At 41.9% G+C, this 20,673-nt stretch overlaps 1 protein-coding gene across 4 annotated transcripts in view; it reads left to right on the top strand.

Annotated features, from left to right (window-relative positions):
- Nucleotides 1–314: 314 nt before the first annotated feature.
- Nucleotides 315–20,673, top strand: part of TAB3 (TGF-beta activated kinase 1 (MAP3K7) binding protein 3) — a 58,294-nt gene continuing 37,935 nt past the window's right edge. For all 4 annotated transcript variants that reach the window (XM_089511807.1, XM_089511806.1, XM_089511803.1 and 1 more), the window contains exons 1-3: nt 315–495; nt 15,671–15,854; nt 17,860–19,309. In XM_089511807.1, the coding sequence (XP_089367933.1) occupies nt 15,753–15,854; nt 17,860–19,309 (1,552 nt within the window). In that variant the 5' untranslated portion in view covers nt 315–495; nt 15,671–15,752. The remainder of the gene's footprint in view (nt 496–15,670; nt 15,855–17,859; nt 19,310–20,673) is intronic.

Here is a 20,673-nt window from a genome sequence, read left to right as displayed (position 1 = left end):
TCCCCTCCACTGCCATGGAGTTTAAGTTTATGCAACTGGCACAGAGAGAGGCAAACATCCGGGTACCTCACAGCCTGACGGAACTTGTAGTGCCGACTCTCTCTCTCCCCCGAAAACGCGAAACCCCTTTTCGTTTCGACCACATTCACAAAAACTACACTTCCCAGGATCCCCAGGGGCAGGGAAAGCGGTGTCAAAAAAGGGGTGGCGCGGCGGCCCTGCCTGGACCGGAAGTCAAGGCTGCTGGGCGAGGCCTCCATTTTGTAGGAGGAGAAGGGGGCGGGGAAGGGGGCGGGCCCTGCTGCTGGTTCTTCTGCGGGAGTCTCCTGCTGGATCCCGGAAACGCTTCCCGGCCGCCTCCCGCGCGCCGGGCCGCCCCTTCCCTTCCTCCGTCCGCCTCAGAAGGGAAGGAAGGAAGGAAGGGGGCCCTCTCCCCGAGCCCCGCCAGGGAAGATGGGCTGCCTCCTCCTGGGACCGGGCCCCCTCTGGCCAGCGGTGAGAGAAGGCAGGCAAGCAGGCAGGCAGGCAGGGAAAGAGGGCCTCTCTCGCTGGGGCTGCTGTGGTTGTGGTTGTGGGTCACACAGGGCAGGCCCAGGGGAGAGAGAGAGAGGGGGGGGGATATGACTATTGTTATATTACTGTTATTATATTAGCAGTAATAGTAGGGAGAAGAGTGACTTCTGTCTCTGAAAGGAGGGCATAATTGTGGGGTGTGTATTTGTGTGTGTGTCCCTTTTTGGTGTTGTGCAAAAGGTTGCAAATATGCAGGGAAATCTTGTGTGTTATTATTATTATTATTATTATCATTATTGCTGTTATTATTATTACTGTTACAGCTCCAGGCCCAAACTATTATTGTTGTTTTGTTATCATCAGCAGCACTACCATTCCTATTACAATGATTATTATTACTGTTGTTGTTGTTGTTAAAGCTCTAGACCTAAATAAATTATTATTATCATTACTATCATCATTGTCATTATTATTATTATTATTATCGCCATTGTGATTATTATGGTTACAGCTCTGGACCTAAATAAAGTAGTGTCATCATCATCATTATTGTTGCTATTTCAAGTCCAGACCTAAATAAACCATTACTACTACTACTATTACTGTTGTTATTATTATGGTTACAGGTCTAGACCTAAATAAACTATGAATATCATCATCATCACTAATATTACTACTTTTATTATGGCTATTTCAAGTCCAGACCTAAATAATAATAATAATAATAATTGTTATTGTTACTGTTACCAGTGAATTTATTTATATCCTGTTCCTCCTCTCCCTCCCAAAACTGGGACACAAAGAGGCTTACAAATGAAAAGCCCACTTAATAACATGCAAAAGTGGGCCTTAGAGTAGAATTAATGCTGATGCACCTTGTCATATGAATGTGTGTTTGTGTTGATAACTGTAAATGTAGGTATGGACTATGCAACACCCACATACAGCTTATAAATGAAGTGGAGTTTAATTGTGTGTATGTGTGTCCCTTTTCTGCTGTTGTGGAAAGATTGCAATGTGCATGAAAATCTTGCATGGAGGAGGGGAAGATTGTTGTTACTACTACTACTGCTATTACTGTGTTATTGTTGTGTGCCTTCAAGTTATTTGCTGAAGTCAACCCTAAGGCGAACCACTCATGGGATTTTCTTGGCAAGTTTCTTCACAGGGGGTTTGCCCTTGCCATCTTTTGAGGCTGAGAGAGTATGACTTAAGGTCACCATGGGTTTTGTACCAGGATTCAAATCCTGGTATCAAGAGTCCCAGTTCAAGGCTCAAACCACTACACCAATCTGGTGGTCTCTATTACTGTTATCTACAATTATATCCTGCTCCCTCGCCACAAATTGGGACACAAACGAAAAGAACAACACAAATAAAAACATACAGAAGTGAGCATTAAAGTAGAATGAATCCTGATGCACCTTTTCACGTATGTGTGTTGAAAACTGCATCTGTACTATAAACTAGGCACACTCACAAAACAAAAAAAGTAACAATAATAAACATTATTGCCCTTCCCCACATTTATTTGACTTGTTAATCTCCTTTTGGGAAGGTAGCCTGGCTCTGTAAATAAGGTGGTCTCTTGGCAGAAAGAAGGTTGGACTCAGTGCTGAGGGATGGAGAGCCTCCACTTGAGGCCTGTAGTTGAGGGTGGGTGATGAGTAAGGATTGAGTGTCTTGTCAGCAATTCAGCATCCACTTACTTGTGAGTTTGCACATCAAATTTTAGCCTGTTTTGGTTGGATTTTTTTTAATACTCTTTTTAAAGCAGATAAAGTTTTCTGCACTTTTGAACTGTTATGGTAGAAACAGAGGGAAACCTTTTAAATGATGTGATGGGTGTGAACGTTTCTGTACTCCTACACGTGCAGTGAAACTTTCTGCCTGGCTCAGAGGTTGCTTTTGGGTTGCTTGTATATGCCACACCCACACCTGTATTTGTATAACAGGGATGTGGGTAGCGCACAATTATCGCCTTGTTGTTCTTGTAAGTAAGCGATGTGTAATAGTTGCTGTTTTCTTTGGCATGTCTTGTCTGCCTGATGACTGCAGTATGATGCTGCTGCTTTGGTTTTGGCAGCTTTGGAAAAAGAAAAAATATTGAGTAGGAGCAGGGCCTTGCCAATTTGCTGAGATGTCTTGCTGAATTTTGGATTGTTCCTGTTATGATGTACAATATATTATGATGTATGGCATTATGTGTACACTGGAGAGCAATAACTGTTCAAAACAGGACGTGTGCCGGTGATTAAAAAGCACAGGTGTTTTTCTTGGTGCTACTGTGATATACTCTCTTTTCTCATAACTGAAGATGGCAGAGTAGATTTGATGCAGTGGGAGTTGGTATTTCACCACAGATTAAAAGGCTAATGAAATATCAGGGATTGTTGCAGCACAGAGAAGGCAGGAAGAAGGATTCTTGTCTGTTTTGTATTTGTCTCTTAATTTGTTTTCTTTTTTTAAGTACCTATGTCAACAAAAAATATGTACCCCACCTGCCTGCAGACACCTGTGCATGCACACGCCTATCCTAGTTGTTAGTGATAGGAGTAAGAAAACGTTCAAACTTCTGTAATTCTGCTGTGCCTGGTAATCCGGAGAAAATACTTGAGAGCTACAGCTGACTAGTTGAGGTACTGTTGTGTCAGAGGGCTTTGCCACTGCAGTGATCCAGTGTGTAAATGTGCTCAGCTGGTTAAGAAGTACATTGCTGATAAAAATATTACAGAGTAATAGCCGAGACAAGCAGGAGAAGAACAGTGTTGCATTACCTGTTGCCTGTCAAGGATGGGTATTGTATTGTAGGTGACGCTGGTATTAACACAGCCATGCTGCTGAGGAAAAATGCCTTTTCTTGGTGATACAGTGTTAAGTAGAGTATGTGAACTCCTTACAGCAGGACTACTTGGAGAAAAGAGCCTGTGAGCCCAGGTTATATTTATCTTTTAAAAAAAAATTAGTTGAACGATTACTAGGAGCATGTGGTTTAAAAAAGAACTGTGTAGATTCAGTAGGGCTATCAGTGATTGTTCTTGTTGTTAACTACCCTTAAGTTGGCCCTGACTTCTGGTGACCCTGTGGATAAGAGATTTCCTATCTCCCACCCCTCACCCCTTCTTCAATCCTCTGCTTCAGTCTAGTAGATTCATGCCTGTGACCTCCCTGATTGAGTCTATCAATCTAATGTGTGGTCTTCCTAACATTATCATCTTTTCTGGTGAGCCATGCCTTCTCATGATGTGACCAAAGTCGGATAGCCTCAGTTTTGTCATTGGCTTCCAAGGAAGAGTTCATACTTGAACTGTGTTCAGGGACCCATTTGTTTGATATTTTGGCTGTCCACAATATCCTCAGCACTCTTCTCTAGCACCATATCTCAAATCAATTGATTTTTATCTGCCTTCTTCACTGTCCAGCTCTCACATTTGTGTATGGTGATGGGGAATATTATGGCTTAGGCAATTCTGACTTTTGTGCTCAGTTGTATACCTTTACTCTTTAGGGTCTTTTTTTTTTTAGCAGCCCTTATCACTCCTAGTGTTCTTTGGATTTCTTAGCTGCAGTCACCATTTAGATCCTAGATATGGGAACTTTTTAATTATTTCAGTTGCTTCAGTGGTATTGCACACTGTAATTACACATGAACAATAATATTCAGTGTCAGTGGTTCAGTGGTACTGCACATAACTGGGCATGAATCTTCCACATTAAGAAACATCCTGCTTCTTTATCTTTGATGTAGGAGATACAGCAAGGGGAGGGCTACCAGTAGATCAGCCTGTTAACTCCATCAGGGTATCATCCTGATTGCTTTCAGGGACAGTGCTTTGCTAGATGCTCTGACTCATCATGGTTTGCAAATATTTACCTGCCTCTGTAGCAAATCATGCAGATGTATTCTTTCAGAAAAAAATCTTTCTTTCTTTCTGAGTAATATATATTTATTTATTAGCATGTCCTATCAGAATTAGACGTGTAGTCATAGCAGTGCAAACAATGTTAGCTTTGGCCAGCACTTTATTTTAGGCCTTATCAATATGTGCATAATTAATTCATATGATACTAAACTAATGAACCACAAAATGTAATTCTTCTTATAGTCAGGCATTGTACCTTGTAACTGTGATCAACACTGATAATCATATCAGAAATGTATATTGTAAACTGAAATTAATTTCAGTATTATGATGGGACTATGATATTCTATGTGCAATTTCTGATGTGAAAACTGAAGTGGAAGCTCACTATTGTCCTAGGATATGCCAGAAGTGCAGCAAATAATAGGACAGTTCAAGAGGGATATTGACAAGCTGAAGCGTCTCCAGAGGACGGTGACCAAAATGGTGAAAGGTCTGAAAACCATGCCCTATCAGGAATGGCTTAGGGAGCTGGGTATCTTTAACCTGGGGAAGAGAAGATTAAGAAGTGACATGATAGCCATGTTGAAATGTTTGAAAGGATGTCATATTGAGGATGGAGCAAGCTTGTTTTCTGCTCTCCAAGAGACTAGGACACAAAACAATGGATTCAAACTACAGGAAAAAAGATTACACCTCAACATTAGGAAGAACTTCCTGACAGTAAGACGTGTTGGACAATTGAACACGCTGCCTTGGAGTGTGTGGTCTCCTCCTTTGGAGGTTTTTAAACAATAGAGCCAATAGTGCTTTGATTATATGTTCCTGCATGGCAGGGAGTTGGACTGGATGGACCTTTTGGTCTCTTCCAACTCTTTGGCCCCATACAGACTGGCCAAAATAAATTTGCTTCAGGTCACTTTGGAGGTACAGTATGCTGTTAAATGATGAATGCGTCCTAAGAGTCCAGAAGCTGCACTAAAGCTGCGCGCCAGTCCTTAGGACTGGAGTATGGCTTTGGTGTGGCTTCTGGACTCGTAGGACACATGCATCATTTAAACAGCATACCTCCAAAGTGACCTGAAATAAATTTATTTTGGCCACTCTGTATGATGCCTTTAATTCTGTGACTTCTATGACATACCATTCCTTCAAGCAACTTCATTTGTCTGGGAGTCAGTTTTCTTCCCTGGGAGCACCTGGGGGCTGCATGGACTGCACAGTACCAAGCAAAGAACCAAAAGTGGCTGGTTATGAAAAACAGGCATTGTTTTAGGCTAAATGGTGCAGGGCTGCCCTGTGATCTAATGAAAAGTTTAATTGCCACTCGTGGAGGCTTCCAGGAAAAATTGCTTTACTGTTCTGGTTTTGCTAGAAAAGTCCAGGGAAATTGGAGGAGGGAGTCAGACCCACAAAAATAGTATGTGTGTGTGTGGGGGGGGGGGGGTTGTAAGAGAACTATTAACTGTGCAATCTCTTACCTTAAACTGATTTTTTATTAAACAAAACATTTTCTTTGTTATATGTTTAATATTGTTTCTTCTGTGGCCTTTTTCATTTTCAGCATAAGTGTTTGCCAATCACAGACTAATAGCAGTCTCTTTAACCATCCATTAGAATACTTTCGTCTAGGTTACTTGCTAATTTTGTGCTGTGGATCATGGAAATGTTGTGCCTTGTATAAACCTCACAATGTAGTTTTTATCAGAAGCATTGATCTAATATCTTCCTGAGTTTATAATTTTGCAATTTGTTTTATGGCAAGCTATCTTCTGATGGTTGCTTCAGATATGCGATGCAAATAACGTATGGGATTTGTGGTCATCTTTAAGAAGTAGTATTTATACCCCGTTCTTCAGCCACAAAGACTCTCAGAGCAGCTTACAAATGGTTAATTAGACAATTCCCTGCCCTCAGGCTTAAAATCTGAAAAGACATGACACAAAAGGAAAAGGGAATGGCAGTGGGGAAGAGGATCGGGTTCAGCAGTTCTTCTCTCCCTTTGAGGCCTGGACCATGGCAGATGGACTGGAGGGAAGGCCCTGCTTCTTAGTCCAGGCCCAGCCCAATGGAGCTTGCCTGCATCTCTCCCTCCAAGGCCGGATGACACCAGATGAACTGGAGGGAGGACTCTGCTTCTTAGTTTTATAGAATGCTCGGATTAGTAGAGACATCATATAACGTTAGGACTAATCATAGTTTATTAATTTAGTCACTAAGATTCAAAACCTTAGAAGTAAAGGGTAGTTTGTTAACCTATGTCCTTTGTTTGTCCTTAATAATGAAAACTAGGCATGCGAGGAGTAGTTGTTTGAGTGTTGGACTATGACTTTGGAGATCAGGTTTCATTTCCCTGTTCGAGTGTTAGAAAAACCCACTTAATGACCTTGGGCTAGTCACACTCTCTGAATCTCAGATGATGGCAATGATAAACCTCCTTTATGAAACCTGCCAAGAAAACACTGTGATAGTTTGCCTTAGGGTCGTCATAAGTCAAAAGTGACTTGGAGGCACACAACAACAACAACAAGCTAGGCATGCTATGTTGATTCACCAAGTTTGTATTATTCTTTTTTGGGATGCTTTCCTTTCTCCAGTTATGAGAAGTGAAACACACATGATCCCAAAGTGAGGCCCTATCTAACAATTAATACAATGGCCTGTTACAGACTGCCAAAATAAAGCTGCTTCGGGTCTCTTTGGAAGTATGCTATTTAAATGATGCAGGGGTCCTAAGAGTCTGGAGGTCACGCCAAAGCCACACTCCATTCCTAAGCACTGGAGTACAGCTTTGGTGCAGCTTCCGGATTCTTGGGGTGCATGCATCATTTAAACAGCATACCTCCAAAGAGACCCGAAGCAGCTTTATTTTGGCAGTCTTTTCTCTGAGCAACTGTGCCCCTGTTGAAAATCAAAGGCCACAATAATTGTTCATATCAAGACTTTAGGTTGATTGACCCAATAGCTTGGTATTTGGGTCTAAGAATTTCAAGATTAAAAGGCACGTGTGTTTGCCCTAATTTGATGTCTGTAAAAATAGGTAAATTTGATTAATTCAGTGTACCTGAAATTTGAAAATGTTGAGTCACCATATCTGTGTTACATATGATGGAGCTAGAATAGGAGATGCTTGTGCCACACAGCCTCTATGTGTATTTAAAGCAATTTAATCCTACTTTACAGCCAAAATGGCCGGTGCAGTGACTCTTTCTGGTCTTCTCTTCATAGTGTGCCCTGTTTTCTGATGTGCTGCCTGTTACACTGCAGAGGTAACCCAGTTTGACATCACTTTAACTCAGTGCTATGGAATCCTGGGAATTCTAGTTTTATGAGGCATTTAATCTTCTCTGCTAGAGAGTTTGGGACAACAAACTACATTTCCCAGGCTTCCATAATATTGAACCATGGCAGTTAAAGTGGTATTTGACTTGATTGTTTCTGCAGTCTGGATGCAGCCTGAGTGAGGCAGTGGTCAGCCTACAGCAGCTAGTCTCTCCAAAAGAAAAAAACCATGGATCTTTTGTTTCCTTTATATCACATTTAACATAGTATTGTAGGAAACATGCTAATCACACTTTGAACTCTGGAATGAGTGCCATTTCTTATAGCTACGCTGTTGTCCTGCATTACTTGATATTGCCAACTTCATGACCTGCAAGAACCAATTCACACAGAGATATTTTCTCCACTTGCATTGTGAGATAGCAGTTGAATACAACCCATCTGGAAATACAAGATCAGAACTGGTCATGATTGGAGTTGTGGCCTTACTGGATAAAAATTTATTGTAAACAAATAAGTAAGAAAATATTTAATGGATGCTTTACTCATTATCTTAGAGAGAGTGGACCTTTATGCATTTCTGCTTCTGCATGGCTTATATTTGTAGAGGATTAATGGCTTGCATTTTTAAGGGATCTTTTCAGTATGCAAGCAGATGTGCTTTTTGAAGATTCTATTACAGTCTTGCCTGAACAATTCCAAAATGATTTTAAAGACTTTCTTGTTTTTAGATGCTGTGTATCTTTCTAATACTCAGAAATACTTTCTGCATGGAGTTCAAATGAACGAGAGAAAAATATGGAACAAATCTTTGTCTGGAAAGAAGCATAGTTCTGATGTTAGGCATATTTAGAATTTTTTTCAGTTGAATTGAACAAATATAACACTACTTCAGCTAATGCCCTTTTAAAAATGTTTTAACTAGGCACAGTTTAACCGAATTCTAGCTAAATTCTTAAATAGTGCCCTTTCCCAAACAATGTGGGGTCATGCTCTGTAATACATAGACAGTGGTATTGCCAGCTATTGAGGCACAGCTTGCTTAGCTACTCTGTAAGTATTGATCCTAGTTAGAATGTCAGTAGTCAGAACGGTGAAAGCATGCAAAGGGCCAAGTGAAGTTTCTCACACCTATAAAGATTTTCTGACTTTAATGATTGAACTTTCAGAGTACGTGTGTGTGTGTCCTTCATTACTGACCTTGAAGTGACTGAACCATGTATCTGCCATAAAACAACATTAGGCCAATAAACCATGTTGCAGAACAGTTACCAGCTGCATGTCTTCCTAATGATCAGGGGTAGGCAACCTGCGGGCCGGATGCAGCCCGGCAAGGCCTTGGGACCGGCCCCAGCCCGGTCCTGCCACCGATTGCCGCCGGGGCCTTTAGCCTATCAGGAGGAGGCGGGCAAGGGCGGAAGCGGCGGGCAAGGGGGAAGCGGCGGGCAAGGGGGACAAGCGGCGGGCAAGGGGGGGCAATTGTCTATAGAAGCCTCAGAAACATGCATTTATATTAACATTTTTTAAAAAAAATCAGCAAGTTTATTCGTGTGTACTCCATTTTTTTAAAAAAGTGTCCTCCATTTGAAAAATTTGTCCTACTTTTGGGCTGGTTTATTTATATAATTTTTTTAAAAAAAAAATTATTTAATTATTTATTTTTTGGCTTCGGCCCCCCAGTTGTCTGAGGGACAGCAACCTGGCCCCCGGCTCAAAAATGTTGCCTACCCCTGCTAATGATTATTGTAATGTGGTATAGAAAATGCATATTTAGAACTATATCTGTAGAATAGGATTGACCAAAGTATATGCTTAGTTTTCAGATATATGTTATACCTGCTTGCTGCAAAGACACGACATTAGGCACATTGGAAATCATGTATACAGTAATGGTTGGGACAGAGCCCCCTGACCAAGAGTGAGCATTGTGTGGCCTGTAGGCCCGAATGTGGTCGCCAACAACCCACATACCTGACATTGCCACACAAAAATATTTTGTGACTTACAAAGTCACCTTACTCTGGAGTGTGTATAGATCAGTTTGCCATGTTTTGTGCAACCTTGATTTGCTTTTTCAAAACTGGAAGTGATATGAAGTTACCTTTAGTTTTTAAAACAGCCCTTCCGCCTTAAAACAGGTCTAGGTAATGAAGATATATTGACATTTGTTTTCTCATCCTGTAATAGCCACAATGAGCCTCTCTCTGTTATTTTTTCCCCCTAGCCTAGGGCTGTCCAACATCTGGGGGTATTCTGGACCTCTGAAAGTTCACACCTTTGCTTTAGATTCATAATGGTTTCCTAAACCATATATACACCTGATGATAGAGGTCTGCTGGAGAGGCTGTGATCTGTAGTACTGACAGCAATATACTGTGAGAGGATATGGAAAAGGGTCTTCACTCCTGTGTCAGCCTGGTTGGGTAAAACCCTTCCTTGGAAACCCAGTTGACACCAGTGGTAGCATTATTCTGGTGCTAAGTTAAGCTATGATTTGAGTTAAAACATAATTAAAGATATATCTCTGCCTTTGTTGTATGCCTTCAAGTCATTTTTTACTTATGGCAACCCTAGGGCAAACCTATCATAGGTTTATTTTTGCAGGTTTCTTCAGAGAGGGTTTACCGTTGTTGCCCTCTGATGTTGAGAGAGTGTGACTTGCTCAACAGCATCCAGTGGGTTTTTCTGCTTGAGTCAGGATTTGAACTCTGGTTTCCAGAGTCATAGTCCAGTGCTCAAACTAGTACACCATGCTGGCCCTACTCGTGATTGAATAGCTTCTTCTTCAAATTTAAACTTTTCTGGCAATAAAAACATGCTTATAAATGTTCCTATATAGGGTAACTAGGGTCATTGTTGTGATCAGCTGAGCAACAGTTATTTTGCTGTGGTGAAATACTCCATGAAGTGGAAACTTATTTTCTTTTGTTTTACTGTGGTACTGTTTGTTAGCAACAGATATGTGGGTTGCTTGCTCTCTAGTCCTGCAATATGGTAGCAAAAATGATGCTGCAGCAGTGAAAAAATTATGAATCACTCACTAATAGGATAGGAACGGAACTCGGTTTAACGTAATTAACATTGTAAAGCATTAGATTAATTTAATAGTTAACTTTTTTGATGTGAAAATTAAACTAATTCTTGAAATTTGCGTAAGTATCAGGCTTATGTCTTTTGCCCTAATGAAGCTTGTGCATTAAAATACTTGACCATTGTTTGACTGGTGTTCCTAGACATTCAGTGCAAAACTAGTCACCACTACCCTGAGACAAGAGAAATGAGGGTATTGGTCTTTGTCCTATTTTTTAACCTTGGATGAGATAGCCAAACTTCTGTAGTACACAAAAAAGTGTTAAATTAAAACCACATTGCTGATAAGTACAAAACACAATAGGAAGTACGGCCCACACATTTAACCAACCTGACTAACAATAAATATCTGAAACACCCATGCAGGAAATGGGACAGCAAAAGCAAAGCCTGCATTAAGACTAACAGCTCATGTGGAAAAGGAAACAGGAACATTTTACTCAGACCACAGAAACATGTTTCAGCTTTGTTGTTGTTGTTTTTAACTAGAATCATAGAGTTGGAAGAGACCACAAGGGCCATCCAGTCCAACCCCCTGCCATGCAGAAATCCAAATCAAAGCATCCCTGACAGATGGCCATCCAGCCTCTGCTTAAAGACCTCCAAGGAAGGAGACTCTACTACACTCCGAGGGAGTTTGTTCCACTGTTGAACAGCCTTTACTGTCTGCAAGTTCCAACTAATGTTGAGGTGGAATCTCTTTTCCTGTAGCTTGCACCCATTGTTCTGGGTCCTGTTCTCTGGAGCCGCAGAAAACAAGCTTGCTCCCTCCTCAATATGACATCCATTCAAATATTTAAACAGGGCTATCGTATCACCTCTTAAGCTTCTTTTCTCCAGGCTAACCATCCCCAGCTCCCTAAGTCGTTCCTCATAGGGCATGGTTTCCAGACCCTTCACCATTTTAGTCGCCCTCCTTTGGACATGCTCCAGTTTCTCAACATCCTTTTTAAATTGTGGTCCAGAACTGGACACAATATTCCAGGTGGGGCCTGACCAAAGCAAGATCGTGTCAAATTACCTTTGAGACGATCTTGATTCATGGTGACTCTGTGGATGAGACATCTCCAAGACTCTATCTTCCACTACCCTGCTTAAGTCTTGCAAATTCATTCCCTTGATCTCCCTAGTCCCATGATGGCGAACCTATGGCACGGGTGGCATGCGATGCCATTTTGCCAGGCACGGGGCGAGGGAGAAGGCGGAAGAGGCACACGCGTGCCTATTCCGCCTCCTACCTGCCATTTTCGGGCCTCCCGCTATTGCGGGAAGCCAAAAAATGGCTCTCAGAAGAAGGAGCCAGTGGCGCGGACATCTGGCTCCTGCTCCCAGCCCTCTTCCCTCCCAGCTTCCCTTTCCTCTATTCCCTCCAAGGAAAGGGCTGAGGAGAAGGGACCTGGGACGCATGCCCAGTCCCATTCTCCTCGGCCTCCCTTTCCTTGGAGCGAAAGGGTGCCTTGCAGCCCGTTCGTGCCGAGGAGAAGGGGCCTGGGACGCGTGCCCAGTCCCCTTCTCCTCGGCCTCCCTTTCCTCAGAGCGAACGGGTGCCTTGGAGCCCGTTCGTGCTGAGGAGGAGAGGGTGGGCGGACGCCTCCTCCCCTCGGGGCTTTGCTAGACCTGAGGTGTCCTTCAGAGGACACCTCAGGTCTGGTGAAGCTTCGAGGAAAGGTGCAAGGGCCACGGGCCTCCTCCTCCCCACGTGGCTTCGACAGACCTGAGGTGTCCTTCAAAGGGCACCTCGGGTCTGACAAAGCCCTTCGTAGAGGAGCAGGGGCCGTAGGCCTCCTCCTCCCCCCTCCATGGGCCCTTCCTGGTCCCCAGCTGTCTCTGAGAGACAGCTGGAGGCCAAGGGAAGCGTAGGAGGGGCAGGCATGCGCCTGTCACTCTCCCCCAATTCCCCCCCCCCCCCGACTTCTAGCTGTCTCTCAAAGACAGCTGGAGGCCAGGAAAGGGCGTGGGGGAAAGCCCTGCCCCAGAAGGTGGAAACCCTGCCTCTGGCATGTGGCCCCATCCCCAGAGGGTGGAAACTCCGCCCCTGGCACGGCAAACCAAAAAGGTTCGCCATCACTGCCCTAGTCCATCCATCTAGTGTGCAGTCTTCCTTTCTTTCTACATTCCTCCATCTTTTGTAGCATTATTGTCTTTTCTAATAAGCCATTCCGTGTCATGATGTGGCCACAGTATGACTGACTCAACTTAATCGTCTTGTTGGAATGGCCCCATCTGGCTTTTTGGCTGTCCGTGGTATCCTCAGTACTTCTCCAGCACCACATCTCAAATCAATTGATTTTATCTGCCTCCTTCACTGTCCACCTCTCACATCTGAGTATGGTGATGGGGAATATTATGGCTTGGTTGGTTTTGACCAGGGGTAGGCAACCCTTTTGAGCCGGGGGCCGGGTTGCTGGCCCTCAGACAACTGGGGGGCCGAAGCCAAAAAAAAATAAATAAAGAAATAATTAAATAATTTTTTAAAAAATTAAATAAATAAATAAACCGGGACAAATGTAGGACAAAATTTTCAAATGGAGGGCTCTTTTTTTTAAAAAAATGGAGGACACAGGAAAAAATTTGCTGATTTTTTAAAAAATGTTAAGATAAATGCATGTTTCTGAGACTTCTATAGACAATTGCCCCACCATGTCCCTCGTGCGAGACGCCAAAGGTCCCGGCGGCAATCGGCGGCAGGACCGGGCTGGGGCCGGTCCCAAGGCCTCGCTGGGCCACATTCGGCCCGCGGACCGCAGGTTACCTACCCCTGGTTTTGACTATAGTGCTCAGTTGCATATCTTTGTTCTTTAGGATCTTGTCTAGTTCTTTCAAGCGTGCCCTTCCCATTCCTAGTCTTTTTATGATTTCTTGACCACTATCTCTGATCAATGTTTGTTCCAAGGTACAGGAACTCTTTTACTAGTTTGATTTCCACATTGTCTAGGTTGAATGTATGTAGGTCCTCCATGATCATTATTTTTGTTTTCTTTATGATCAGCATTAAGCCTGCCTTTGTACTTTCTTATTTGAACTTCCTTAATAATTGTTCCATGTTCATGATGTTTTCTGCTAGTAGTATGGTGTCATCCACATATCTTAGACTGTTGATATTCCTTCCATCTGCCTTTACTCCCCCTTTATCTAAGCCTGCTCTTCTTGTGATATTTTCTTCTTACTGTATAAGTTGAACAGATAGGGTGATAGAATGCAGCCTTGCCTGACCCCTTTACCAGTTGAGTGTTACTATCATCCAAAGAAGAAATCATAACAAATATAGCTACTTTATGAGAAGGTAAGAAACAGCCAGAGTTCCCAAACACATGGTAGAAATGCTAGCCAGGGGTAGCAACAAAATTCTGTTTATGAGCAAAAATGGGTTCCTTGCACAACTTGATTATACAGCAGATCTTTGTACAGGCCAAGTCAGATGCTAATACAAAGATATCCATCCTTCCTTCTTGTACACATGGAAGCCAGTCTACTTTTACCCCAATGAGCTCTGAGTACAAGCAGTATTGTCTATCACAGCAAGATGCTACATAAGCATTACGAAGCATGTGCTGATGTTAGTTAAAACCTATGTGAGAGTTAAAAAACAACAACAAGGTAGAGTCTTGTGGCAATCAATGAAACGTAGACCAAATAAAATTGTTAGTGTTTAAGGTGCAGCAAAACTCTTTATGGTTATTGCTAAAGAAGAGGAATATGGTCACCTCTATGGAAATTGCTACAAGAGAGCTTTGTGTGATGAAAGTGAAACTAATGATGCAGCTCAGAACTAAAAGCCTTAAGTTCTGCCCCCTAATATCATTTGTTATAATTTTATATGCATCTGATAATTGTTAAATAACAAAGAGTGTGCTAAAATAGAGGAATGACTATTCTGGATACTGTGTTGATGGCATGTGGTGCTTAAATTAGTAATTTCTTTTGATACATGGTTTGTAATTTTGCCTGATTGATAATTTTACCTATATTTGTTTTTTTAAAAAAAAAAAAACAGTCTGCAATTGGCATTCATCATAGTGTGGAGCATATTGATAAACTGCAAGTACCAGGGACAAAAGTCAACCAAGGTGGATTTTACTATAAAATGGCATTAATTGGTTTTCATTCAAACATAATCTGTGGAAATGGTGGCATACTTTAGGCATTCAGGATCTAATGTGGTTGTTTTTGTTTGTTTGTTTGTTTGTTTGTTTTTACTAAAATTTGAAATAATTCTAAGAGATACACTTAGAATTAAGGAACAGACCAAGAATAGAGATCTCCACACTTGTCGGTTCCGGTGTTATGCTAGCAGTATGATTGACTCCACCCCACCCCCACCTTTTAAATGGAGAGATTCTGGTACAAAGTTTTTTGTTTGTTTTTGTTCCTGGAAGAAACATAAGACAGAAGAAGTGATAGGTCTTACAAACAGAAAGCGCTTATCAGGTTTTAATTTTTCAAGGCTGAACGATATCCTTTTTTTCAGGTTCAGATACAGTGCTTCTGGAGCAGGGACAGTGAACCTGTGGCTTTTAAGAAGTTTTGGGACTACAGATCCCATCGGCCTCAACCATTTTATCCAGTGCTGGTAGTTGTATTCAAAGGTCATCTGAGAGGCTACACATTCCTCTGCATGGGCTATAAATATTCCCAACTTAGAGGGATCAGGATATTTTGGACTACTGTGCTCAGTATAGTATCTTTTACCAGCCATGCGTCTTGGTACAGAGAGGAGGTATAATTCAACAAATCTGGAGGGTAGCATACTGAGGGAGATTGCCTTCTGTCCTGCTGTGCGTTTTAGTGTGGCACTTAATGAAATATAGATGGAAATTATCTGCATTATTCAACTGGAACTGATGTTCAGATGTGTGTGTATGCGTAAGATGGTTAAAGTGATATTCAATTATGGTTTCATTCAACTGCTTTTGTACTTATAGAACATGCCTGAAGATAATAACCACTGGGAAGCTTGTTGATGGGTATTTCCTGAAAGTCTTGAACACATAACACCCATTGGGCATGGCGCAGGGCAGCCAGCAGCTTGACATGCAGGTGCTCCATGACCTCCGGCAACGTTTCCCTGAGATTCCAGAAGGTGTGGTATCTCAGTGCATGCTCCAGGTAAGTGTTAAGAGGGACAGCAATAACTTTTTTTGGAAAGTTAAAAAGTCAGTTTTTTACAAACTGGTAAGATTAAAGCATGATTTTTTTCCTGTTTGTTTCTGAAAAAAATAAAGGCTCTATTTTGAGGCAGCAGAGAGTGGGAATGAAAACTATTATTTACTCTCAGATAGTTATTACAAATTTTTTAATGGCAGTACTTCATTTTATATTCCCATATTTTTAAAAATCAGAATGTTCTTTTCAAAAGTATAAATATCATTTAAGTAGAATTAAAAATGCTTAACTAAATGACAGAGGCACAACTTGATGCCCTCCAGTTACACTGGGCATCCACTTATATCAGCCCCAACCAGCATGGCTAATGGTAGACAGTCTTAAGGGTGGTACTCTAAAATCTTCATCATTTCAGAACTGATCTAGAATCCATCTAGATAGCACCTTGCATATCTATAACTCTTTGTGTTCCGTTTATAGTATTTTATTTTATTGGTAGTGTATAGTTTTAAATGGAACACAAAAATTCCCTGTGGAAGAATTAAAGAGATAAAATGGGTAATAAAAACTCATTGTTTTTCCTAATGTAAGTGTTGTTTGGAAAGGATGGAAACAAAACAATGAATTCATGGAATAGGCTCAGTAAAGCTTGCAAGGAAGCATTAATATATTTGGGATACAGAGACGTGCATTTGTTATAACCTTGCTCCAGATTATAACACTCGTGTGCCTTATACTACTGTCAAGGCTGAAAAATGTCATATACCTATTGATTAACTGTTGGAAATGAGATGAAACAAGTAATTGGTAGAAAGTGCTTGGAAATTCCTCAGCTTTTCATAAGTATTATAAATGTTTAATTCATGGATCTGGAATATGACTGAGTGCAAGATAAAATTTTGTCTTTGTCTGTGCCAAAGAGTATGAGATTTACTTGTAAATAGAAGTTTTTTAAGCTCCTGAAAACATTGCACATAAACTTTTTTCCTGGTGTGTTGAAACAAATAAAAAGTGAAGAACTGATGAGAAAAAGATGAAATATCATAGCAAAATAATAGCATAAGATCTTCAGCTTGTTGTTGTTGTGCACATGCAAAAAGAGATGAATGCCTGTGAGTAAATAGTGAAAATGCACTTTTTAAGACACATGAAGTTGTTGCATTTCTCAATAGAAAACCTTTCTAAGATGATGCTTCTTATGATATGAGCATGTATCATCTGGAAACATGTCTTTTCTTCAGAATCACTGTTTCATTCAGATGCAAATTAATGCAGTTTTACCTGAGGAAATATCACATTATTATTCAAGTAAAGCTTTTTAAATCTGATGACAGCCTTTACAGAAATTATACCTCAGTTAATGGAGCAGATGTGTTCCTAGGCATTACTTCTTCAATAAAAAAATTTGGTACCAGATGCAGAAATGACATGGAAAAAATAGGAACAGGTTTCTACACAACAGAAAATAAGAGCAGTTTAACAATTTTCAGCAAACTTTATTCAGAACTAATAATATATGCATGAGAAATTAATCAGCCAGGTCAGAGAAGCAATAATAAATATACTTGAGTAGTGATGAGACAAGCTAGTTTTCTTTCCCATTTTTGTCCTCTATTTTACTGTTCACACATGTTCTGTGAGGGATTCTAGAGGCAGCTGCCTGGCTCACCCAGCTATGATAGGATCACCTAGAGTAGATTCCCATTCTGTTCCAGCTCAAAATTTATTCAGTTGATTCCTGCAGACATGCTGCTGGAACCTGAAACTGGAAGTCTGTATTTCTCCAGTCATCCTTCACCATTTCCTCATTATCCCCTTGTACTGCCAAAAACTTCCATATAGACAAGAGGTTGAGGAAGAAAATGGGCAGGACAGGGATAAAAAAGGAGCTTCTTTGTCAGAGGTTGTTAACTATGGTGTGCCTGTACCTCATACTTGTTCAAATGTAGCTATTAAGAGCTTGATTTACATGCGCACAAAACACTTAACTTGCTGTCTTTATTACTAGAATAACAACAACATTGATGCTTGTTGTCGAGTTCTTGCACAAGAGAGTAACAAATATCTATACATGGAGTACCATAGCCCAGATGACACCCGAATGAACAAGAACCGCCTTCTACATATTAACCTGGGCATTCATCCTCATACCGGTTATCATGGAGGGGATGGGGCTCAACTTAATGGTGGTCGTACACTGGTACACAGTTCAAGTGATGGACATATTGATCCACAACGCACAGGAGGTAAACAGCTAATATGTTTAGTTCAAGAACCACATTCTGCTCCAGCTGTTGTGGCAGCTTCTCCCAACTACAATCCATTTTTTTTGAATGACCAGAATAGAAATGCAGCTACACCTCCTCCTCAGCCACCTCAGCAACCTTCTTCCATGCAACCTGGAATGAGTACATCTGCTATGCAAGGCCCTCCTCCTCCTCCTACATATATGCACATACCTCGGTACAGCACAAATCCTATAACTGTTACAGTGTCACAAAATCTCCCTTCTGGACAGACTGTACCCAGAGCTTTACAAATTCTTCCTCCAATTCCAAGCAATCCTTATGGGAATCCTGGATCTCTCTACATAAGACAGACGTCTCAAAGTTCATCAGGCCGACAGACTCCTACTCAAAGTACGCAGTGGCATTCATCGCCACAAGGTCCAGTTCCACATTACAGTCCACATCCACTACCTATCTACCCACACCAACAGAACTATCAGCCTTCTCAGTATTCGCCAAAACAGCCCCAGATTCCTCAATCCCCTTTTCAGTCACCACCGGCTTCTCAGTGCCCTTCTCCTTTTGGCTCACCTCAGCATCAAGTTCAGCCTACCCAATTAAGTCATCAAAGTTCCCATGTGTTTCTGCCTCCCAGTCCTTCAACAGTGCTACCCCATCCATATCAACAAACGCCCCAGACGTATCAAAAACCAGGTGGACATTCAGTATCTTATCTCCCATATGTTGGATCCAAAGGCTCGATGAACAAGATAGAAATTACAGTTGAGCCACCACAAAGGCCTGGGACTGCAATTAACAGGAGCCCTTCTCCTATAAGTAACCAGCCATCACAACGGAATCAGCACCCACTGTATGCACCTGGTACTCCTCCTTCGAGTTCTCCTTCCAGAAGTATGTCAGGTCAGCCCAAACCTCCTTATAGTGTTAATCCTGTATATATAACATATACACAGCCAGCTGGACCTGCAGGTGTACTTACTCAGTCCCCCCGAGTAATGGTATCTCAGCCAAATCCAGCAGTTTTTAAAATCACTGTAGGCCGAGCACCAACTGAGAACCTTTTAAATTTAGTGGACCAAGAAGAGCGTTCTGCAGCACCAGAACCCATTCAGCCCATTTCAGTTATACCAGGATCTGGAGGTGAAAGAGGAAGCCATAAGTACCAGAGGAGTTCCAGTTCTGGATCTGATGACTATGCTTATACTCAAGGTAAAGTTATTGTCTTTCAGGAATTCTCAGTTTTAAAAAATAAGTGCGAAAAAGAACAGTAGAATGAATATCATCTTAAATTTGTGTCCCTAATAGACTTCATAAGGCCATCTGAAGTACCATAGTTACTTAATCTTGATCAGTTAAGAAATGTTGGCGGGATACAAACCGCCATATAGTACGTCTTCTATACGTACTAGGGTTAGGAAGGGGCGGTGCTTCCGCACCCCCCTAACCCTAGTACGTATAGAATATGTACAACATGGCGGCGCCCCTTCCACATGGGGGCCGCTATGTTTACGTACTGGACGCATAACGTCCAGACGTGTCACGGCGCCTATGACGTTGCGAATGCGCCAGCGGCGCCTCGCGACGTCATAAAGGCGCCGCAAAAAGAAGCTCCGAAATTGAGCTTCTTTTTTGCTCCGCGCGGGAGCCGCGCGGTTTGGCTGCTGCAGCTCCCGCGCAGAGCAAATGCCGCCGGCGGGAGACCGCCGCAAAGCGGCAGTCTGTATCCCACCGTAGATCATCTTGTCACATTGGAGGATCTGGAAGAATAATGTACTTCAGTTTATTGCGCCTCAACTTTGTTTTGTTTTTTTGCAGCAACAAAGAAGTGTCTGCTGTGTCAATGTGACATCGCAAGGAGTTGTATTGTACTGATATAAATTGACATTGTTTATTGCATTGCTACAGGGTGGTGGATTGTGGTTACAATAAAAGAAATAAATAGCTAGTAAACAGGCTAGCATCAGCTATTGGTTTTAATGATGCATGATGCTAAAGCTCTGTTACCACAAACTGCTCTGTATTGTCAAAATTAATTGTTAAACTTTTGGGACACCAATCAGTGAAGTGTGCATTGCTGACTGTTACCTGAACTATTTAATGTTAAGGTTTCTCATGTGTGTTTCATATACACCAGAAGGCATATTTTAGGGATTTGGGTGTATTAGGAAAAGCACATAGTAATTACCGTATATACTCATGTATAAGTCGACCTCATGTATAAGTCGAGGGCAGTGTTTGGATCCAAAATCATGGATTTTGATATGACCTGTGGATAAGTCGAGGGGCAAACACTGGAGAATGTTACAAAAGATCTAAGGGGGGGGGGGAACAAAGTACCACTTCCCTCCCTATATCTCACTCTCTGGACCTCTCCCAAGCATCAGTCTCAGCATGGAAAAGGGGAAACAAACCTCAGCATGCACGTGCACACTCACACACACTCTTCCCCTTACCAAAAGCATCTCCAAGGCACATGGCTTGCGAAAAGGAGGACAGACCCCACTGTCTCTCTGCTTGTCACCCCCAGGACTCCAAGGCTCATAGCTTGCAGAAATGGAGGACAGGCCTTTCTC

The sequence above is a fragment of the Sceloporus occidentalis genome, unplaced genomic scaffold (assembly GCF_023333645.1).
Source record: "Sceloporus occidentalis isolate IW3139 unplaced genomic scaffold, rSceOcc1.0.p SCAF_2, whole genome shotgun sequence".
NCBI lineage: Eukaryota > Metazoa > Chordata > Lepidosauria > Squamata > Phrynosomatidae > Sceloporus > Sceloporus occidentalis.
The sequence above is the reverse complement of the archived record's forward strand: the minus strand, read 5'-3'. Positions and strand labels throughout refer to the sequence as shown.